This window comes from Halichoeres trimaculatus, unplaced genomic scaffold (genome assembly GCF_033239565.1).
Source record: "Halichoeres trimaculatus isolate MK-OKI-2021-1 unplaced genomic scaffold, fHalTri1.1 fHalTri1_scaffold_18, whole genome shotgun sequence".
In the NCBI taxonomy this organism is placed as follows: domain Eukaryota; kingdom Metazoa; phylum Chordata; class Actinopteri; order Labriformes; family Labridae; genus Halichoeres; species Halichoeres trimaculatus.
In genome coordinates, this window is record NW_027437196.1 from 873,456 (window position 1) to 897,503 (window position 24,048).

The 24,048-nt window shown below is 43.8% G+C and overlaps 1 protein-coding gene across 4 annotated transcripts in view; it reads left to right on the top strand.

Annotated features, from left to right (window-relative positions):
- sh3kbp1 (SH3-domain kinase binding protein 1) overlaps positions 1-24,048 on the top strand; it is a 49,594-nt gene that overhangs the window by 1,773 nt on the left and 23,773 nt on the right. For 3 of the 4 annotated variants that reach the window (XM_074693473.1, XM_074693474.1, XM_074693477.1), the window contains exons 2-3: positions 9,154-9,311; positions 21,730-21,844. In XM_074693473.1, coding sequence (XP_074549574.1) covers positions 9,154-9,311; positions 21,730-21,844 — 273 coding nt within the window. The remainder of the gene's footprint in view (positions 1-9,153; positions 9,312-21,729; positions 21,845-24,048) is intronic. The other variant, XM_074693476.1, reaches the window with a different exon arrangement.

Genomic DNA, 24,048 nt, shown 5'->3' on the forward strand with positions numbered 1-24,048 from the left:
TGCCTTCTTCGAGGCCATATCACACACTTAAATGCCCGCTTGAAAGCTAAATGCATGCTAATGTGCCGTTTTTGGGAGCCAAAATGCATGCTTAAATGCTCATTTGGGAGACAGAGTGTGTGCCAAAGTGTCTGCTTGGTCTTCAAAACTCACACTGAAATCAAATGCACACTAAAGTGTTTTCTTTGGGGCCAAAACAGATGCTAGATTCCCCACTTGAGAGCCAAATATCAACAATAGAGCTCTCTTTGGAGCCAAAACACACACTAAAGTCTAACTGGGGCTAAACTGCCTCCTTGGGATCCAAAACCTTGTATCGACGTCTCTTATTCAGAGACAAAATGCGCTAACGTGCCCTCTTGGAGGCCAGAGAGCAGGTTTAAATGCCCACTTTACAATCAAATCCAGTCTAAAGTGCTTTCTTGGGGGTTACTTGCAGCCTGAAGTGCCCTCTTGAAAGCTGAAAGACCGCTAAATTGTCCCTCCTTGGATCCAAAACTTGAAGTAAAGTGTCCTCTTTGAGGCCAAAATGCAAGCTTAAATGCCCACTTTGGAGCCAAATACACATTAAAGTGACTCTTTGGAGGCCGACTGCAGGCTAAAGTATCCTCTTGGAAGCTAGAGGCATGCTAATTTGCCCTCCCAGGATCCAAAACCTGTGCTAAGATGTCCTCTTTGGAGCTAAAGTGCACTTTGGGGGGCCAAAATGTATGCTTTTATGCATTTTTGTGAGACAAAGTGTGTGTCAAAGTGTCCACTTGGTTGTCAAAACTCACAATTAAGTCAAATGCACGCTAAATTCTCCTCTTGAAGGCCAAAACAGATACTAGAGTGCCCACTTTAGAGCCAGATACCAACAGTAATAGAGTCCTCTTTGGAGCCAAAACACAAACTAAAGTCAAACAGGGGCTAAAATGCCCTCCTGGGATCTAAACCTTGTATTGAAGTGTCTTATTGGGAGGCCAAAATGCGCTAACGTGCCGTCTTGAAAGCCAAAACGCACGCCTTATTACCCGCCAGGGAAGGAAATCCATACTAAAGTGCCTTCTTGAAAGCTGAATGTTGGCTAAAGTGTCTCTCCTTGGATTCAAAACCTGAACTAAAGTGCTCTCTTTGGGCCAAATAAACATAAAAGTGCTATTTTGGATGCAGACTGCAGGCTAAAGTATCCTCTTGGAAGCTAAATGGACGCTAAATTACCCCCCTATGATCTAAATCCTGTACTAAAATGTCCTCTTAGGAGCTAAAATGCACGCTAAAGTGCCTTTTTGGGGGCCAAAATGCATGCTTAAATGTCAGCTTGGGAGACAAAGTGTGTGCCAAAGTGTGCACTTGGTTGTCAAAGCTCAAAATAAAATCAAATGCAGGCTAAAGTGTCCTCTTGGGGGCCAAAACAGATGCTGGAGTCCCCACTTCAGAGCCAGATACCAACAATAATAGAGTCCTCTTTGGAGCCAAAACACACACTCAAGTCGAACCTGGGCTAAACTGAACTCCTGGGATCCAAAACCTCAACTAAATTGCTTCTTGGAAGCCAGTAGGCAGAATAAGTGTCCAATTGAGCGCAAAAATGGGCTAAAGTGTCCTCTTTGAGGCCAAAAAGCGCACTTAAATGGCCACTTTGGAGCCAAATACACACTGAAGTGACTTTTTTGGGGGTTGACTGTAGGCTAAAGTTTCTTCTTTGAAGCTAAAATGCACACTTTAGTGCCCTTTTGGGAGAATAAGATGCACGCTGAAGTGTTATCTTTGGGGCCAGAGCAGGTGCTAGCCTCCTCGCTTGAGAGCCAGATAGCCCCTTTTGGAGCCAAAACACACAGTAAAGTCAAACACGTGCTAAACTGCCCCCCTGGGATCCAAAACCCGTACCAAAGTGCCCTCTTGAGGGGCCAAAATGCAGACTTTAATGCCCGCAAAATGTGTGCCGTAGTGCCCTTTGGTAACCAAAACACACACTAGAATAAAATGCACGCTATTGGGTTCTTTTGGGACACAATTGCTGTAGGAAAGTGTCTTCTTTGGGGCCAAACCAATGCTAGGGTCGAGAGCCAGTTGAGAGCCAGATACCAACCAAACAGCCCTCTTTGGAGGGAAAGCACACACTAATGTCTAACATGTGCTAAACTGCCCTCCTGGGATCCAAACCATGTATCGAAGTGTCTTATTGGGAGCCAAAATGCGCTAAAGTGCCCTCTTAGACGCCAAAAGGCACCCTTAAATGTCTGCTTGGGAGACAAATCTGTACTCAAGTGCCTTCTTGGGGCCGATTGCAGCCTAAAGTGCGCTCTTGGAAGCTGGATGCACGCTAAAGTGTCCACCTTGGATCTAAAACCTGAACTGAAGGGCCCTCTTGTGGGCCAAAATGCACTCTTAAATGTTAGCTTGGGAGCTAAAGTGTTAGCTGAAGTGCCCCTGCGAGCCAAAACACACTAGAATGAAATGCACGCTTAGGTGCCCTCCTGGGACACAAAACCTGCACTAAGTGTCAGAATAAGTTTCCTCCTGTGAGACGAACGCACGCTAAAGTGCCCTCATGGTCAAAACTCAACTAACTGCTCGTTTTGCTGCTTGAAACATGGGAAACTTGTCGAAAGAGCCCTGAAAAACTTAGCGCTCTTTTTGGTGGCCAGAATGAGCTGTTTGGGGCCTAAAACATCTGTGCACGCCACTGTGATTTATACTCTAAAGTCTAAATGTTTCACAAACTCATAAGGAGCTGCAGCTCTTCCCAGCGTTACCTTTTCTGTCCCAGTTGCTGCATGTTTCTCCTGGACATCTGCCTCTGCTGCACGTAAACAAACCATACACAGCTGTCCTCAGGGAAACACTCACACTCGCCGCCGCCCAGGCTGGATTACTGAGGAGCAGCATCAGAGACCGCCAGGGTCCCCAGACTCTGTTTATGTGCGGTGGTGGTTTAATGAATCATTAAGTTGGATGAATATTGCACCACTACATCAGGACGTAACTGAAATGTGAAGCACAGTGTTGTTAAATAAGACGTTCTGACTCCTGCAACAGGAAGTGAGAACTTTAAATCTTATTTTTGCTTCTGCCGTGCTGTCGTCATTTCTGCTCTAAAGTGGATTTTGTGACGCAGAGTTAAAGGAGTATAAATGAGCCAGCAGCAGGTGATGGGAGAGTGGTTGGTGGAAGAGCAGAGAATAGTTGTAATCGCCCTTTAATGTGGGAGAATGTGCTGAAGTGTGTGATCTGATCCACAGTTGGAGTGGGAGGCTTTGACTTCCATCGGGCTGCGCTCCAGCCTGACTGTTTCACACACACACACACACACACACACACACACACACACACACACACACACACACACACACACACACACACACACACACACACACACAGACCTGCAGCTGTTCCTGACATCATCAGCCACAGACTGAGATACGACCACAACCAAACCAGGTCCAGCCCGACCCTCATGGCCCTGCAGAGTTCACTGTGTCTGTGTGTTAGCGTCCTCCTTATCGCTGCAGCTGTTCTCAGGGGACGCTGGCTCACTGTGTGTGACTGTTGGTCTGGGTGTGTGTGAGTGTGTGTGAGTGAGTGTGCGTGGGAGTTTTGTTTTGTCTGCAGGCTTTCAAACATTCAGTGTCTTGTCTTCTTGAGGCCTTGTGACGGTCGTTTTTAGCCTTGAACTCAAAGAGCATCACAACCAACATGAGAGAGCAGAGCTGTATCTCACTATTATTATTTATCATTACAAGTATTATTATTAGTATTACTGTTGTTATATTATTATTATTATTTTCATCAAATTATCATTATTATTATTATTATTATTATTATTATTATTATTATTATTATTATTACTATCATTATTAATTTAATTGTTTTATTATTATTTTTATTATTATTATTATTATTATTATTATTATTATTATTATTATTATTATTACTAATATTATTTATTTATTATGATTATGATTATTATTATTATTATTATTATTATTATTATTATTATTATTATTATTATTATTATAAATTAGCATGCTGTTTCTCCTACCAAGTCGTCTCCTAAAAGCATAAAATAAAGTTAAAATTATGTTTTTGCATTTTAGCTCCCATTTCAGTTCTTCCAGCTTTGGTTAAGTTTTGTGTTTCTCCAAATTATCAAAGAATATTTCCCAAATATTAAATTAAATAAATGTATTTAAGTTTAAACCGACCTAGCTGGACACATTCCTGTAAATAATGTCGTCTGAGTCACTGAGAAGCTAAACCTAGCTTAGTTTTGGCCAAGTTACTTCTACACTTAGCTAGCTAATGGAAAGCTAATGATGCTATGCCTTATCATAGTTAGCTGTAAGGCTAAAAAGATGAAAAGTAAGAAAATGAGCTTGTGAGTTAATAAAGATGTACCATGTGTTATTTGTATTAGCTTGTTTGCTGATTTTAAAGGGGCAGTGCACTTTAAAAAACACCCAGACAAATGTAAATGGACCCAAGTTTACCACATCTTTACAGGATAATCAGGTGACCACATATGAATGTTCTTGCTGGTGGGCGGTGCCTCAAACATCAAGGTCAGCCAGTAGGTCCACCTCCAGAGCGCTAACCGATCAGAGTGAAGGGGAGCCTTAAAGAGACAGTGCTTCAGACAGAGGCTGAAAAAGGGGTTTTCTAAAACACCAGGGAGAGAAAAACAGATTTTTTAAAGTTGTGAATCAAGACAAGATACCAAGGGAGCAGAAAAGTGCAGTACCCCTCTTTAAGGTAAAAAAAGTTACTCTTTCTTTTTCAAATCCGAGCTTGTAGCATCTCCAGCTAAGACCGTGGTTTTTACTCTCAGCAGGTGTCATTCAAAGTCTTCATTGTCTTCAAAGTGTGGAGCTAAACTGTTTCTACATTTAACCACTTAAAGGCGCAGTGTACAAACCCTGCAAGATGAATACAAACACTTCAGTTTACACACTCCATGAGCTAAGAAAACATTTAGGATACCAAACAATCCAACAAAACTAGCTCAGCTGACGTCACCAGACACGGAGCTAACGAGAAGCTACTTGTTGGCATCAAAAATTAATATCAAACAGCACAAAAGCAATGAAATAAGCACCTTGTTTCCAGCTTAGCAGGACGCTATCCTGTCGATTTGTTCACCTCAGACATCGCTCTCGCAGCTAATACCTGCTAGCATTGTTTTTATCACATTTCCTGCAATAGCTACATTAGCTACACCAAACCCAGCCTTCAAAATAAAAGCCCCACTCTATTTCACCAATAAGAAAACAAAATCATGAACCCAACACTTCACAAACTAGCTCCTTTTAATACCAAACGACTGATTCCTCATTTGCAGAGCTTATTTACGCTCTAAGCTAGTTTCTGCTTGTTAGCACAGCTTGTTGGGCGCTGGTTCTCTGCTCATTAGCTCTGGAGCTCGGTTAACGCAGCACAGAGAAGCTGAAGTGAACTTTTTATCTCTTGAAAACAGAAGTTTGTGGTTTAATGGTGACAGAAACATGCAGCTAATGAGCTAAAAGAGGCTAACAAGCTTCTTGGAGCTTAGCGTGACACTGTTCGCCGTCTAACCCCTGATAAAAACACTTATCTGTCTCACAGCTCCTCGAATAAAGTCAAGTTTCCTGTTTTAGCGTTTATAAAAAGTTGAAATGAGGCTGATGAGGGATTTTTGAGGAAGTGTCAGTCGTTGGTTTTGCAGTTTGAGGCTCGATGCTGGATGGTTTCTGTGCAGAGCGTTGGATTTCTGCATGGGGTCGTTAGCACGTGAATCACATTCAGACTGAACTCTGTGTCACTGAGAGGCTGCACTCCTCTCTGCACGCCGTGATGTCCTGTTCAGAGCCCAAGCTGTCGCCTTCCTCAGCACCGTGTGTGTGTGTGTGTGTGTGTGTGTGTGTGTGTGTGTGTGTGTGTGTGTGGTGGGAGGACTCAGCCTTGATGCTGTTTGCAGGACGACCAGCGATCACTGCCCCACACACACTTCCTCTTACTGAAACCTTTCTGCTTCCACTGGGTCTGCAGCTTCCCCATGAGCGCCACAGGCCGAGCGCAGAAAGAGGAAGAGCAGATCGTCTCTGTGCCACGTCGCTGTCTCATCTGCGGGTAATCTCTGCAGTTATCTGGAGCCAGGATCAGATCCTCTCCATCTGAGCAGCAGGCCAACTTGGACCGTGCTCATCTGCTTTGTCTGCTTTCTACTGATGCAGTGTGGAAACCTCCTCCTCCTCCTCCTCCTCCTCTTCCTCCTCCTCTTCCTCTGTGATGTAAACTCTCAGAGACGCTCTGACCTTCCACTTTTACAGCTGCTTTCCCAACTCGGGCCGTGGATTTCATCCAGTGGATCTTCATTTGGGGGTTTCGCTTGTTGCTGCATTAAATGTGTTGAAACATGTTAAATTTTATGTGTGTGTGTGTGTGTGTGTGTGTGTGTGTGTGTGTGTGTGTGTGTGTGTGTGTGTGTGTGTGTGTGTGTGTGTGTGTGTGTGTGTGTGTGTGTGTGTGTGTGTGTGAGTGTGTGTGGAGGGGGTCTTTATGGGGAAGGAGCCAACATGTGTGAGTCATAGCAGTCCAGTAACTCCCCCTCTCTTCCCCTCATTCAGCAGGATCAGGCCTCCATGTGTGTGTGTGTGTGTGTGTGTGTGTGTTTACATATATCAGTGTGTGTGTGTGTGAAGGTTTAAGTGAAAGAAAGTGACCCAGTGTGTGATGTGACACATTCAGTACATTTTTAGCCGTATTATCAGCTGCACAGGCCGTCACGAGGTGTTGGTGAACATGTGAGAGGAGGCGTGTTAACATGAAGCGTTACTGGAAACAGACTCGATCAGCCTGAAGCTCCTCATCTTTAACTTTGATGGTTTTTCTTTGTCTCAGGTTTTTCATAATAATCAACACTTCCTGCACGTAGATTTAAAGGTGATGACCCTTTATGTTGCTTGATGTGACTGTTGTGAGGAGTTTCATTGAAAGGTGATTGTTACCTCGCTAATCCTTGTTTCTGTGAAGTTGTTTCCACCAAGTTTGTTCTTTTATTTTAGTGTAACTTTTATTCAGCCAATCAAATCCAAAGCCCTTCTTCTGGCTTATAAAACATTAACAAGAACAGCTCCAGCCTACCTGGGGTCCCTGATCCAGGTCTACCCTCCTTCTGGTCCTCTACGCTCTGCTTGTGAAAGACGCCAGGTGCTCCCAGCCCAGCGCGGCTCCAAATCTCTAGCCAGACTCTTCTCCTCTGTTGTTCCCAAATGGTGAATGAATTACCTAACTCTATACGATCCACAGAGTCCCTTTCTACTTTAAGAGATGTCTGAAGACTCATCTGTTCAGGAAACACTTAGGCAGGAAATTGTGAAAAATTTGGAGGCGTTATATTCAATCTCCTCGAAACGTTGCCTTCATCTTTGTGGTTTTTCGTCTTTTGTCGTTAAGAACCAGGTGCTGGGACACGAACACAGTCAGCCATGTTGAATGTTTTAGTATGTGACGTGTCAACAATGAGCTATTTGATTGGTCGTCAAAGTCCCAATCCAGACTGAGGCAGAGCTCTGTGGAAGATGTAAGGACACATTAAAACACCAGGCAGCAGCAAATTTCACGAAACTTAAACATTTTTAAAGATGTGCGAAATTAATTAAAAAAGTCTAAATTAATAAATTTGCCAAATATTTGATTTGATTTAGCAAATTCAAAAATGAAGTTTTTACATTTTTTTTATTTAAATTTTTTTTTAATTTTGAAAAATTTTCAAAAACACCTGAATTTTGAAAAACACATAAACATATTTTTTTGGAAACTTTAAAAATTGGCAAAAATTAAAAAAAAAAATATAAAAACATATTTTTTTAAATATTCAACATATTCATCATTTTTGAAATTTCACGAGTTTGCAAAGACTTGAATTTGAATAGATACATTGATACTTTTCTTAGCTCATCATTGTTTACTGTTTGCTTATTTCTCGATTTTTTAATTAATTTTTTTTGCAATTGTTTTAATTAAAAAAAAAAAGTTTAATAAATTGCCAAATTTTCAAAAATACCTGAATTTTGAAAACACTTTAATTTCATTTTGGAAATCTCAAACTGTGGTTAGTTTTGGAAACATTATTCTACATGGAGATAAAACAAAAAACAAAGCAAAAACTCTCCTTGCTCTTAATGGCAGCACCTGCAGCCAAATAACTTGTAGCACTTTGTCGCACTAATGAGGTTTTTCCTCCTGTCTAAATTCTTGCTTGTGTTGTACGTCGCTTCGGACAAATCGTCTGATAAATGAAACTGTAGAACGGTTACCAACCAGCGTTTGAGCTAGCACAATAATTCAGACCAATCAGGCTGTTGGTGTTCTTCAATACTTTTTAACGAATGCCCTGCAGCCAATCAGAATCCAGTATTCACCCAGACCGTGATATAAAAGGATATAAAATAGCTCTTAATGCAGAGGCTTTCTCCTCTAATGACAGAATATAAAGACAGTTTATCACTCGTATCCAGCTCTTCCTCTCTGCTGGTTGTTCTCATGAGTTTTGGCTTTTAGCTCGGGCTTGTGAAAGACTTTGCTCTTGTGCCATCGCAGGTTGAAGTCAGGACAGAGAAACCGCAGAGATTGCTCTTTTCCTTCGTTGACAGGTCGTCAGGTGAAGTGCTTTCTGTCAGGCTGTAAAGAGTATTTCACAAACCAGATCCCCTGAGGCTGGAGGAGTGGTCAGGCTGAGGTAGAAACAGATTAATGTGACTCAGAGAGCGTGAAGACACTGAGCGTTATGTAATCATCTGTAGGGATGGATGAGAGGAAGTGTTGTTGACCACCTGCTGGGAAACTAAAGGACGTAACTCTGGCCTCAGGAGGTGGTGAAGACGTCGTCACCATGCACTGACTGCTAGCATCACTTTAGCTCCTGCTCTGGGTGAATTTCATGGAGCTATAATCAGTGAAAGCAGGTTTCCTCTCTGAAAGTGGAACCTGAAACAGAGGTTTCTCAGCGTCTAACATGTTGTATTGATAACCTGCACATGATCCAAACTGTTCAGTTTCAGCTCTGAGCCAGATTAATCACAGCGACACGTCGATGAGGATCTGCTGCGTGTGTTTACCTCTCTCACTTCCTGTTGGAGTCAGTAAATAAAGCTGCTCAAACACAAACTGACCCTGTCTGTGTTTCTCTCCTAGTGGAGGCCGTGGTGGAGTTCGACTATGAGGCTCAGCAGGACGATGAGTTGAGCCTGACGGTGGGCGACATCATCGTGAACATACGGCGAGACGATGGAGGATGGTGGGAGGGCGAGCTGGGCGGACGCAGGGGGCTGTTCCCTGATAACTTTGTCAGAGTGAGTAACCATCATCCTCTCCTCCCTCCTTCTGTCTCCTCCTCAGCGTCTCCTCCTCGGCGTCTCCTCCTCAGCGTCTTGGTGAAACCACAACAGGCCGTCTGTAAATAGCAGCGCAGCACACATGCAGATCAGAGTGTGTCACTGCAGCGCTGCTGTGCTCGGGGTGTTTTCTGCTGCTATTTATGGAAAAAGGAAACAGATCGTTCCCCGGTGAGGGTTTGATGTCTCTGAGAACAGAGCGGAGAGCGTTTGGGGTTAAAGTGAGAAGTGGGTGAGACTGAGCTGAGTTTAGGTTACTGCTGAGACAAACCTCCCACAGACTGGGTCTGCAGCCAGCAGCTCTTCTCTCTTTCTGTTTCTTTCTTTGGTAACATACAGACACTACTGGAAAGCAAACCTGTGCATGTTAGCGTGTGCTGGTTCATGCACGTCACTGGATGCTTGCACATGTTTTCACCTCTCAGCTCGTCAGGTCGCCTCAGAAGATTTAAGAGGAGGCATACAGGCCACTAAGGAAATGTTGTACCTGCAGAAAAGCATTTTCTACAAATTGGCTAATCTGGAAGAAAATACAGATTTTAATTCTGTGTGGATGGATTCTTTTAACTGACAACGTGCTGGATTAATATACAGGCTTGATATGTGGCAAGACACAAGCAAACAACAAAAACGATGATTTAAGCGAAAATACCAATGTATGTAATCAAATTCAAGCATTCTTTCAATTTTTAAAAATTTTTGCAAACTTCTTAAATTTCGAAAAAGATGACAATTTTTAATTTTTTTAAATTAATAATTCATATTTTTTTATTTTTGCAATTTTTTTTACAGTTTCCAAAATAAATATTTATGTGTTTTTGAAATTCAGTTATTTTTAAAATTTTTAAATTTATTGAACTAAAAAAAAATTGAAATCAAAACAATTGCAAAACATTAGCAAAACAGCAAAAAATGTTGAGCTAAGCAAAGTATCAACGTATGTAATCAAATTCAAGCATTCTTTCAAAATTTTAAAAATGTTTTGCAAACTTCTTAAATTTCAAAAATTATGGCAATTTTTAATTTTGTTTTTTAAAATCTTTTTTTTTTTTTACATTTATTTTATATTTTTACAAATGTTTAAATTTCCAAAATAATAATGTATGTGTTTTCAAAATTCAGGTATTTAAAAATTATTTTTTTTTTGCAAATTAAACTAATAAATTTTTTAAATTAAAAAATTCCAAAATAATTGCAAGACATTAGCAAACAGCAAAAATGATGAGCTAAGCAAAGTATTGAATTATGTAATCAATTTCAAGTATTCTTTCAAAAATAATTAAAATTTTTGCAAACTTGCGATAATTCAAAATCAATGAAATGTTTTTCCAATTTTATTTTTGATTTTATTTATTTATTTTTTTTGCAAAAATTAGAATTTCCCAAAAAAATATGTATATGTGTTTTTCAAAATTCAGGTGTTTTTAAAAAAATTGCAAGTTTATTAAACTAAAAAAGTATTTTAAATTTTAAAAAATGCAAATTTTTTCGTATTTTTGCACATTTTTGAATTTGCAAAAACAATTTTTTATTTTTATTTTTTTGCAAATTTGTTAAGACTTTTTTTATGGAAATTTTTTCAAATTTTTGAAATTTTTTAAGTTTCCTGTAATTTGATGCTGCCTGGCATTTTTCATAGAGTTCTGGGTCTGGCTGCCTGCGTGGGCTCTGCACTGGGACTGCGGCGACCTACAACGATGATTTGACACAAAAAGAGATAGAATGTGCACTACTGCCTGTTCTATGATTTGTGTGTGATCTAAGATCACCGTATCACAGCCCCTGTGCTCCTCACTTAGATTAAAAACTCGGGCATTCCTGTTCTGTCCATGTGATAAAACAAAAATACTTCAGTTTCTGTTTCATTCAGACGTCTGCTGGTTATGGGGCTTTGTCCACCACAGTAATGGCGGCTCGTCAACTTCTGATGTTTCTCAGGATTCGTTTATACTTTATGTGATTCATTCTTATCCAACTTTTATCACTTCCTTTTGTGCGCTGTAAGTGTTAGCATTCCCACAGAAACAGCTGGTTGAAAAGTTTTTCTCGTGTTAAGATCAGTGATCCACTGATGCTGTTAAAGTGTTTGTGCCCCGTGCAGTTTCATCCCGAAACGCTGCAAACATTTTAGACTTAGTGGCATAAGACGAAGCGTTACACATCCTGTGACAGAGGAGTCAGAGACTGTTGATGTTTTTATGTCTTCTTTGTTGAAACTGGCCGTGAAGACGCTGAGCAGACGAGTCGTCCGTCTGTGACTGGACTCGTCTGTTGTCTCTTTGGATCTGGATGCTCCGCCGTGGACCGGGGACAGCAAACAGTCGTGACTTTGGCAGGAATGGAGTGCAGTGGGGGAGGCTCCTCGTGAGTTGATTCAGTCACATTAAACTGTGACGGCTCCACCCTAACACCTTCAGACGCTGACACCTCCACGCCAGGCTGTGAGGAGCAGGAAGCTGCAGAGACGCTGGTACGACTCTGACTTCTCTGAGTCACTTTCTGCTGTTTTACTTCTTTAATCTGAGGGAGATTAGGATTATCTTCCTCAGATTTTAAACCCAGATGATTGTTCATACTTTGAGCCTCTTCTGTGAGCTGTTGATGGAGAAGTTTCCGTCTGATGGATCTGTTTCCAATCCCATCATGCAGCTGGCTCACAGGAGAGTATCTCTGTAGGCGTGGGAATGAAGAAGAGTCAGCTGGAGCCTGTGAGGTGTAGAGGAGCGGTGTGTGTGTTTGTGGTGATGACGAGGAGGAGGAGGAAGTGTGTGGCTTACTGTACGGCGAGGGGAAGTAGAGACAGAGCGACATGTGCTGAAGAAGTGCGTCTATTGTCAGCTGTGACTGTGCAGAGAGGCTTTATTTGTGCTGACCGACCGCCACAGCGCTCATTCAGCGTCAGGGAGCCGGACAATGGGCCTGTGATGATGTGTGTGTGTGTGAGTGTGTGTGTGTGTGTGTGTGTGTGTGTGTGTGTGAGAAGCAGGGGGAGGCTGTGAGTAATGCAGTAATACCAGACTGGTCTGTCACAAGACTGCGGTTATGGGAATCAGTGACATTAAGCTTAGTAATGCTGGTGTGTGTGTGTGTGTGTGTGTGTGTGTGTGTGTGTGTGTGTGTGTGTGTGTGTGTGTGTGTGTGTGTGTAGGAAGCGGGGGATGTTGGTCAGGCAGGTCTCAAGCCAGGAACAGGAAGTGATGGTATGCACACAGCCCCCCCGTCACAGCTGACCCCACACACAGATAACTAACGTGAGGTGAAGGTCTCTCTCATACACACACACACTCACACACACACACACACACACACACACACACACATTTATTTTCCCTGTTTCTGAGTTTTAAACCCTCAGAGTGGTAATTTGAGCAGGATTAGCCGCGGCTAACAAGCTGCTAATCTGAGATTTAAAAGCAGCTGATGCTCAGATATCATCGAGAAACAACAGATGGATCATCAGAGCGTCTCACTGGAGCGTTTATTAAAGACTATATTTACTGTGCAGTCCAGGCTGCAGTTCTCAGAGTGACCACAGGTGGCAGTGTTGGAGCCTGTGTTACAGTATTCATTTAACCTCTGCGACATATGAACATAGTGACTGTAACATCTAGCATTAAGTTTGAATGGGTGTGTATCTGCTTTCTGGTGCTTCTGCCTCAAGTGGACACCTGAGGAACTGCAGTTTATAACCCTTCAGTATCAGCTTCACTCTCAGGACGTGAGACTGTTGCTTGAGATCCTGTATGAAGTAAACCAAGCCGAAGCCCACCTCTCCGAAGCGTGCCACAGCAAACACATGAATCGTGCTCAAGCACCGCACGGTTGCGGTCACACTGACCATTCCAAACGTGCTTTAGGGCTGAAGCGTGCTTAAGCACCGCACAGTTTGCTGGTGTGACCACGTCCTAAGTGACTTGTGGCAATCACATTGTGAGTAATGCCATTCTCTAAGTGTCTCATGCCTGTCCCTTAATCACTCATGCCAATCAATCGGTGACTTGTGCCTATCCCTCAGTGACTTGTGGCAATCCCTCAGTGACACATGATAATCCCTCAATGACTCGTGCCAATCCCTGTGATTTGTGGCAATCCCTTAGTGGTTACTAGCAATCTCTTAGTGACACATGTCAATCTTTTAGTGTCTCATGCCTGTCCTTCAGTGACCTGTGCCAGTCTCTCAAAGACAGATGCCAATCCCTAAGTGACTTGTGCCAGTCCCTCAGTGACTGAAACCAGTTGCTTATCGATAACTTAATAACTCCCTCAATGACTCGTGGCAATCCCTCAGTGACCTGTGACAACTCTTCAGTGACTTGTGGCAATCTCTTAGTGCCTCATGCCTGTCCCCGAGTGACTTTTGGCAATCCCCCAGTGACTTTGCGCCAATCCCTCAGTGACTTGTGCAAAACCCTTAGTGACTTGTGCAAATCCCTTAGTGACTTGTAGCAATCCCTTAGTGACTTGTGCAAAACCCTTAGTGACTTGTGCAAATCCCTTAGTGACTTGTAGCAATCCCTTTGTGTCTTGTGCTGATCCATTAGTGACTTGTAGCAATCCCTCAGTGACTTGTAGCAATCCCTCAGTGACTTGTAGCAATCCCTCAGTGACTTGTGCTGATCCATTAGTGACTTGTAGCAATCCCTCAGTGACTTGTGCTGATCCATTAGTGACTTGTAGCAGTCCCTCAGTGACTTGTCGCAATCCCTCAGTGACTTGTAGCAATCCCTCAGTGACTTGTGCTGATCCATTAGTGACTTGTAGCAGTCCCTCAGTGACTTGTCGCAATCCCTCAGTGACTTGTAGCAATCCCTCAGTGACTTGTGCTGATCCATTAGTGACTTGTAGCAGTCCCTCAGTGACTTGTCGCAATCCCTCAGTGACTTGTGCAAATCCCTTAGTGACCTGTGCCAACCCCTTAGTGACTTGTGCTGATTCATTAGTGACTTGTGGCAATCCCTTAGTGTCTCATGTCTGTCCTTCAGTGACCCAAGCCAATTGCCTATCAACAACTCTAGGACACTCTCAATAACTCTGGGCAATCCCTTAGTGACTTGTGCTGATCCATTAGTGACTTGTAGCAATCCCTCAGTGACTTGTAGCCATCCCTCAGTGACTTGTAGCAATCCCTCAGTGACTTGTGCAAATCCCTTAGTGACTTGTAGCAATCCCTCAGTGACTTGTGCTGATCCATTAGTGACTTGTGCTGATCCATTAGTGACTTGTAGCAATCCCTCAGTGACTTGTAGCAATCCCTCAGTGACTTGTGCAAATCCCTTAGTGACTTGTAGCAATCCCTCAGTGACTTGTGCTGATCCATTAGTGACTTGTAGCAGTCCCTCAGTGACTTGTCGCAATCCCTCAGTGACTTGTAGCAATCCCTCAGTGACTTGTGCTGATCCATTAGTGACTTGTAGCAGTCCCTCAGTGACTTGTCGCAATCCCTCAGTGACTTGTGCAATTCCCTTAGTGACCTGTGCCAATCCCACAGTGACTTGTGCTGATCCATTAGTGACTTGTGGCAATCCCTTAGTGTCTCATGCCTTTCCCTCAGTGCCCTGTGACAATCCTTTAGTGACTTGTGGCAATCCCCAAGTGACTCATGCCAATCCCACAGTGACTTATGGCAATTCCTTGGTGTCTCATGCCTGTCCCTCAGTGACCCAAGCCAATTGCCTATTAACAACTCTAGGACACTCTCAATAACTCTGGGCAATCCCTCAGTGACTTGTGCAAATCCCTTACTGACTTTTGGAAATCTGTAAGAAACTTGTGGCAATCCGTCAGTGACTCACGCCTATCCCTCAGTGACATATATCAATCCCTTAGTGTCATAGGCCTGTCCCTCAATAACAGGTGCCAATCCCTCAGTGACTTTTGGCAATCCCTAAGTCCCTTGTGCCAATCCTTAAGTGACACATGTCAGTCCTTAAGTGTCTCATGCCTATCCCTCAGAGACCTAAGCCAATTGCTCATCAACAACTCACTTACTTCCTTAATGGGAATCCCTCCATGACTTGTGGCAGTCCCTTAGTGACAAGTGCCAATTGCTTAGCATTGATCATTTTGCTGGATGCTGGAGATGTGACAGGAAATCGTGCATGGAAACCATTTTAATCATTCAGTGACTTTCAAAATTAAACAAATTGTGTCACAGCAGATGGCTTTTATTTTGACTACAACAACAAACGGACATAATGAGCAGAGCCAGGAGTCTACAGGTTTGTGGTTTCACAGCCCAACATGAACCAGAGGAGGATCATATGATATAATATGGCGTGTGGGGATTGATAGGAGCGTGCAGTCAGCCTGGTGTTAGTGTGGTCAGGCGTGTTCATGACTTAGCCTCCAAGCGTTGGCTCGGACTTCACACTTTATGACATCTTCAAACCCTCTTGAATCGTCGTTTGATGAGAAATCTGCTGACGTGTCTCCAGATCAGGGAAGTCCTCAGAGACTTCTTCAATCCTCTGAAACGACTTTAACATCATCTCTGCGACCACACGGGGATATTGTTAGGAGCTGAGTCTGAGGGAGGATGCAGAAGTTAGCTCTTTTTAGCAGTTTGTCCGGAAACTTCAGTGTTTTTATAATCCAAAAAGTTTCAAACTAAGTCACACGGCTGAGGAAAGAGGTTTTTATTCAGTCTGAGTCAGAAAATACACGTTGGAGGTTTACTTCGTCTGCTTTAGACCCAAGGTTGAACAACTGAGCCGACCAGACAGTAACAATGAGAAAAGTAGCAAAAAGTAGCGAAGTATTTCCCTGAGTTTGTCATTTTTTGGTCTGAATAATAAGAGCAGGGATTAGAAACGATCCTCAGATTAATCTATCAGCCGTCACAGCTGTCATTTGAAAGACGACTTGTGCTGAAGCTGGAGCTGGATGTTGAGCAATGAGGAAGCAGCTTATGAAACGTGGGGGAAATCAAATTTCTGTCGTTACACAAGCTTTTTCTAAAAGCTGAGCTCCGTCTTTATTTCCCCTTTTTCTGCCTCCTCCTCGCTGATTTACAGATTATTCCTCTGCTTCAAACTCCGACCAGCGTCCAGCGTCCAGGCTGCTTTGTTCGGTTTTATCTGTGACTCGGGGAGGAGGTCAGAGGTCAGCTGACGGGGGACGCACAGAGCGGTGTGTAGCGTTAGCGCTGTGCGGTGTCAACAGCAGAGTTTCTCTCACACACACTCACACACACACAGCGTACAGTATGCAGGTGTTTCCTGCCCTGATATGATGAATCACGTCGTCTTCCTCTTCTCAGCTGTGTTTCCTCTGAGCTACCTTCACATTAAACCATGAACGCGCTCCAAGAAGACGCCAAACGCCTCCAGGAACAGCTGAGTCCGCCCGATTCCTTCTGCTTAACCGTGCGATCATTAGTCTCCAAACTCAGATCGATGAATTATTTACACCCAGCAGCCTGGATGGGGAGCAGATGGCTCAGGGAAACACTTTCCATGCAGCAGGAAGACAAACAGCTCCTCTCAGGACGCTGCAGCGGCGGCGGCGGGAGCTGCAGGAGGCCGCTGTGCAGGTTTCCTCGTGCGTGGTGGAGTCTCCAGAGTTCAAAGTGTTTCTGGTTCCTCTGCAGACGCTCTGTGAGGCCGTGCACGCCTCGGAGCGAGCGTGAATGCTTCTGTTTCCAGGACGTGACGGCATGCAGAGTTTCGCTCTTTGTTTCTCACTCTCACTGCAGAATCCAGTTTCTCTTCTTCCTGATTTTTTTACACTTTCACTCCTCGGTGGCTCTCGAAACCACAAACAGAGGAAGGCAAACAAGAAATAAACCATTAACTCACAAAACAAGGAAGAGCCCTGAACCTGAGGGAGCCGTTAGCAAACAGAGCGCTGGTTCATGATCAGCGTGCTGATTGGCTGATGCTCTGCTTTGATATTCTGCAGCTCTAATCTTCTTTATTTAGTTTAATTTTTCATTTCCTCATTTCTTTTTATTCTATTTTATTCATTTTATCTACTTACAGTCTTATTTCTATTTTAACATTTTAGCTTAATTCAACTTTTAAACTGTTTTAAAGAATATTTTTAATATATTATAATATATTTTTAAAGATGTGCATCAGTCCTGACTCTGGTTTAAAGTTTGGACTTTGTGGTAAACTGGTTTTCAGAGAAGCTTTGAGTTTATCCAAAGGCACCTCTGAGGAAGCTAAGCTAAGTGAAGCTAATTTCTATTAGTAATGTAATCCTAACTAATTAATGTCCGTGGAGTCAGGCGCTGGCTCTGTAATCAGTGTGTCTAATGAGTAATTCAGGATGGTTTTCAGGTCACAGCGAGCGTCTCGCTCCAGCAGGTCTGAAAAATAAGATTCAGAGAGGGAGGGGTCCTGGTCTAAGGGGGATCCAGATCCTCTCCTCAGGTGTTTGGCTGAGAGGAAAGAAGATTCAAGGCTTCATTCAGAGGAATCAATCTTAACAAATATCAGCCCTGCAAGGTCGAGGAGGATGTTTCACAACACAACTCCTCAAAACTTTAGAGGTTTTTCTTTTTCTGTCTTCACTTTATGGAGTTCACAAGATAAATATCTGACATTCCTGATTCTTTCATTATTTTCAAGACTGGAATAAAATGTTCTGAAAATATAAAAATCTTCAAAAAAAAAGAAGAAAATTTTCATGATAGATTTCTGTTTTACCGGGTGGCCATGAACATGATCAAAAAAGGTCTTTTCTCTCTGCATTCTTGCCAATTACAGACACATAAACCTTGAGATGTTCATGAGATCGTCAAGACAACTACATCAGATCATAACCATAGACTGTACAAGAGTGGACAACGTGGCTCTGCCATTTATCATTGTACAGTTTTGAAGCCAAACTGCTGGGTGACAAAAATGATATTGTTTTTTTTTCTTTCGAGAGTCTAATCACTTCCTGACTCTACCTCCTGACATATTTTACAATCCCCCCAAAGAATACACGAGAACGTCAGCTGTCAATCATCATTAAACGTTACGCAAAACCTCGTTTTTAACCTCGTATAACTAAAGAAAACAAAACTTTTTCAGAAAAAAGAGGACTTGTATACAAGACAGCCAAATGATATCTTCAAATCACCACAACAATCAGACGTGAGAAACATTTCTACCAGGTGGATTAATTTTTTTTTTAAAGTTTGACCACAGCCCATCTGGAATGACTGGGGAGATGGATTTTTTTTTACCTATACTGCAGCCAGCCACCAGGGGGAGCAGTTTTTGTGGAGACCTCACTTTGAGTAAGCGGACGTCCATTTTTTTTACAGTCTATGATCATAATTGGGTCTTCACAAGATTCTGACGAAATCTTAACGAGACTTCCTGAAATGATGATGTCATCACATGAGGATCTTCTAACTGGTTCATGTCATGTTAGAGGGGCAGCGGGCTTCAAACATCAAGGTCTGCCTATAGCTCCGCCCCCTGACAGACCTCCAGAGAACTGGCCAATCAGAGTGAAGGGGGCTGTGGGAGGAGCCTTAAAGAGACAGCAGCTGAAATAAGAGTTTCTAAAACACAGGAAGGAGAAAAATAAACTTGAACTGAGTCTGACTTAAAGCCTGAAAAGCAGCTCCACCCCTCTCTAGTGTTTTTTAAATATGCATCATAAATAAAGTAGGACTGTTTTATTCAGTCTTGATGTTTTGGTTCAGGGATGCACTTCCTGTTCTGTCCTCCAGGGTTAATCTGTCACTTCCTGTTATCAGAGTCAGATTTTCTCCTCAGCTTCAGAGGCTGTGAATCTTCTCTGCTGGATGTGGAGTCTTTGGTGAAACATCATCAGACCAGAGCTGATCTTTGTGACAGAGAGCTCCTGGACCTGGTCTTAGAGAAACCAGGTCCTCGCCTGAGATGGTCCTCTGCTGTCGTCTAGGAAACATCCTCCTCACGTGTATTTTTGGATCTCAGAGGCTCATTAAGGCTTTCACACCGCACCAGGCCAAACACAACCAGAGTGTGTGTGTGTGTGTGTGTGTGTGTGTGTGTGTGTGTGTGTGTGTGTATGTGTGTGTGTGTGTGAGGGGCTGGAGTCTGTGAGTCAGTGTGCCTGGGTCCGTCTGCTTCACTGGGCCGCATTCGCCACAGGCCGAGGTTATGAAACAGTGTCATGATGAATGTAGGAGAGGGATGTGAAGCGTCATGGCGAGCCGCTCCATGTGCGTCTTTCTCTGTTCCAGGACGTCGCCCTGCTCGTCGTCAGCTGGTCGAGCCCCCCACCCCACCCCCCGTGCTGCTCTTGATCAGTTTCGCATGGCGTCTTGTGATGCTTCATTCAAGTGACAGCGAGTCATGTGGACAGAGAGGAGGAGCAGTAGGAGCAAGAGGAGGAGGAGGAGGAGGAAGATATTTCCTGTGTGTGTTTGTCAGAGCTCTGGTTTGTCTTCAAGTGAAGAGTCAGGATCACCAGGAAGAAATCACATATAATCATTTTAAAACTTCATCAAACCGCGCCGTGGTCACATGGAGGAAAACATCATCATGCACGTCTTCAAATCATGATTATTTGTTGTTATTGTTCAGGTTTGACTCGTTTTAGGCTCTGGTTTCACATCCTGTGTGTCATCCCAGGTCACACTGAGCCTGGTTTTTCTTTCCCTGGTGTTTTACACAAATTTCCACCAAGTGGTACGGTACACATCAGTCCAGTTTGGTACGGTACAGATCAGTCTAGTTTGGTACGGTACGGATCAGTCCAGATTGGTATGGTATGGATCAGTCTAGTTTGGTACTGTACGGATCAGTTCAGTTTGGTACAGTAAGGATCAGTCTAGTTAGGAACGGTACAGATCAGTCTAGTTTGGTACAGTACAGATCAGTCCGGTTTAGTACGGTATGAATCAGTCCGGTTTTGTATGGTATGGATCAGTCTAGTTTGGTGTGGTACAGATCAGTCTAGTTTGGTATGGTACAGATCAGTTTAGTTTGGTAGGGTACAGATGAGTCTAGTTTGGTACGGTACAGATCAGTCCGGTTGGGTACAATACGGATCAGTCTAGTTTGGTACAGTACGGATCAGTTCAGTTTGGTACGGTACAGATCAGTCTAGTTAGGAACGGTACAGATCAGTCTAGTTTGGTAAGGTACAGATCAGTCCAGTTTGGTACGGTATGGATCAGTCCAGTTTTGTATGGTATGGATCAGTCTAGTTTGGCAGGTACAGATCAGTCCGGTTTTGTATGGTATGGATCAGTCCAGTTTGGTACGGTACAGATCAGTCCGGTTTTGTATGGTATGGATCAGTCCAGTTTGGTACGGTACAGATCAGTCTAGTTTGGTACGGTACAGATTAGTCTAGTTTGGTACGGTACGGATCAGTCTAGTTTGGTACGGTACAGATTAGTCTAGTTTGGTATGGTACAGATCAGTCTAGTTTGGTTTGGTACAGATCAGTCTAGTTTGGTACTGTACAGATCAGTCCGGTTTTGTATGGTACAGATCAGTCTAGTTTGGTACTGTACAGATCAGTCCGGTTTTGTATGGTACAGATCAGTCTAGTTTGGTATGGTACAGATCAGTCTAGTTTGGTACGGTACGGATCAGTCCAGTTTGGTATGGTATGGATCAGTCTAGTTTGTTTCGGTACAGATCAGTCTAGTTTGGTATGATACAGATCAGTCTAGTTTGGTATGATACAGATCAGTCTAGTTTGGTACGGTACAGATCAGTCCGGTTTTGTATGGTACAGATCAGTCTAGTTTGGTATGGTACAGATCAGTCTAGTTTGGTATGGTTTGGATCAGTCTAGTTTGGTACGGTACGGATCAGTCCAGTTTGGTATGGTATGGATCAGTAAACCCTGATCTTGTTTGTGTTTCCACAGCCAACCATGCCCTTCTTGGACGGCGTGTGAGCTGGATGCTAATAGTTGCAGGTAATAAATCCAACAAAGAAGTAAAAACGCGACACAGTTTTCAAACAAACTGGAAGTTCACTACAGGAAGTGGATTGTAGATTTAAACATGTCAGGGTTTTGTGTTGTTCCTTATTACGGCTGTCATACAGGAAGTGATGATTATTTCCACTAATCAGCAGACAGCAGTGTTTCTAGCTCCACCTCCTGGGGTTGAATAGGTGTTTTTGACCCCAACAGAAGGGAACCAAAAAGTGGGAAGTCAAGGGATGCTTGAATACTTTGTTTGAGGCTTCACTCTGATTGGCTGGCCTTCTGGAGGCGGAGCTATGGGCAGACCTTGGTGTTTGAGGCCCGCCAGGAAGATCAGAAAACTTCAGGTCAAAGAGGCGATCCAGTTTCATGTTTTGGTTGCGCACAGGTTTTGTCGACACTCTCTTGCCCTACTTCCGTTTCTGTCACCTCCTCCTCCTCCTCCTCCTGCTCCTCCTGCTCCTCCTCCTCACCTGCTCCTTTCTCTCTGTCTCTGCAGGAGATAAAGAAAGAGTCCAAGCGGGATGGAGGACAGGCCGGCATGATCAGATCAGAGCTGTCCAACGGGAGGGCCAGCCCCGTGTCCGACCCCGGCGTACGACCAGGAAAGAGAGGTACTCCACACACACACACACACACACACACACACACACACACACAAACACTGAGGGTCACACTCTCTGTGGTCGTCGTCAGGTTTAAGTCTCCAGTGTCTCACACACACACACACACAGATCCTATTAGTGTGAGGGAGGATTTAGGTCAGGCGCTGCTCGCTGCTCGCCGCTCGCTGTGTTCACACACCTGATGGAAACACACACGCAGGGCGGTGCAGAGCTCATTTATCTCAGCACTAAACCAACACTGAGGGTACAGAGAGAAATATGAGCGTGCACATGATGTTCACAGCCCATCTGGGAATAAGCACACATGCATCCTGCTCTCTGCACGCCCACACTCATCCAGACGTCAAAACAGAGCGTGGATGAAGACGCAAACAGAGCGCCGCAGATTAAAGCTTCACACGGCGAATCAGCGACGACAGGAAGGAAAGACTCTGAGAGAGGAGGAGGAGGAGGTCAGGGGGTCATCAGACAGAAGTTTGATCCAACTTTAGAGACTTGATGTTCACCTGGACCTGCGTTAGGTGTAAAGAAGCTGAAGCATGCAGGTGTTGGTTTGTGCTGCAGGGTGATCTTTGATCAAACTAAAACTACTCTGAACTCGTCTTTATCGGTGTGACACCTTCCTCAGGCTCAAACCTGCAGCTCAGACGATCCAAACAGAGACAGAGAGAATAACAGTGAAAGGTCAGAGCAGCAGATCAAAACCTCAGACTTTAGTTTCCTCACAGAGAGACGTCTGAGAGGGAAGCACTCACCAACACTTCAACAGTTTCAGGACCAGAATCAGGTTTTATTGCTGAGTAGATTTGCACTAACAGGGAACTTGACTTGGTGTGTTGATGCTACAGTTTACAGGGAAATAACCGGGTGTTGCAGCTGGCTTTAAACAACAAGCTCTGCTTTTTTCTGACACGTCCAAAAGATCCAAAAGGGTCCAATGATCAGTTCAGAGGGTTTATTATCCATACTCAAAGGTTAAAAACGAATTTACGTGCAGTGAAGGCAAAACAGGAAAATGATGCTGGATGAAACTGAGCAGATGATGATGGGAAGAGAAAACTGAGGTGAACAAAAAACACGTGAGCTCCTGGTCTGTGGCTCTGCTTCGTTATACATTAAACATTAAACAGTAATTGGAAAAAAATAATGAAAAATAAAAGAATAACCACACGCCTGCAAAATGTTAAAGAAGTGATGTCATCAAAGTAATGACATCATCAATTCTATAAAGTAAAACCTATCTAAAGAAACAGAATACTCTGTCCTTTGTCCTCTGTCTTCTGTCCTATATCCTCCATCCTCTATCCCCTGTTCTCTGTCCCCTGTTCTCTGTCCCCTGTTCTCTGTCCTAGGTCAGTTGTCTGTCCTCCTCTGTCCCCTGTCTTTAGTCCTCTGTCCTCTGTTCCCTATCCTCTGTCCTTTGTCCCCTGTCTTCTGTCCTCTATCCTCTGTCTCCATCCTCTATCCTCTGTCCTCTGTCATATGTCCTCTGTCCCCTGTTCTCTGTTCCCTATCCTCTGTCCTTTGTCCCCTTGTCTTCTGTCCTCTATCCTCTGTCTCCGTCCTCTATCCTCTGTCCTCTGTCATATGTCCTCTGTCCCCTGTCCCCAGTCATCTCTCCTCTGTCCCCTGTCCTTTGTCCTCTGTCCTCTGTCATATGTCCTCTGTCCCCTGTCCCCAGTCATCTCTCCTCTGTCCCCTGTCCTTTGTCTTCTGTCCTCTGTCCCCTGCCCTCTATCCTCTATCCTCTGTCCCCTGTCCTCTATCCTCTGTCCTCTGTCCCCTGTCCTCTATCCTCTGTCCCCTGTCCTCTATCCTCTGTCCCCGTCCTCTATCCTCTGTCTTCTGTCCTCTGTCCCCTGTCCTGTATCCTCTATCCTCTGTCCCCTGTCCTCTATCCTCTATCCTCTGTCCCCGTCCTCTATCCTCTGTCTCCATCCTCTATCCTCTGTCATATGTCCTCTGTCCCCTGTCCTCTGTTCCCTATCCTCTGTCCTTTGTCCCCTGTCTTCTGTCCTCTATCCTCTGTCTCCGTCCCCTATCCTCTATCCTCTGTCCTGTCATATGTCCTCTGTCCCCTGTCCTCTGTTCCCTATCCTCTGTCCTTTGTCCCCTTGTCTTCTGTCCTCTATCCTCTGTCTCCGTCCTCTATCCTCTGTCATATGTCCTCTGTCCCCTGTCCCCAGTCATCT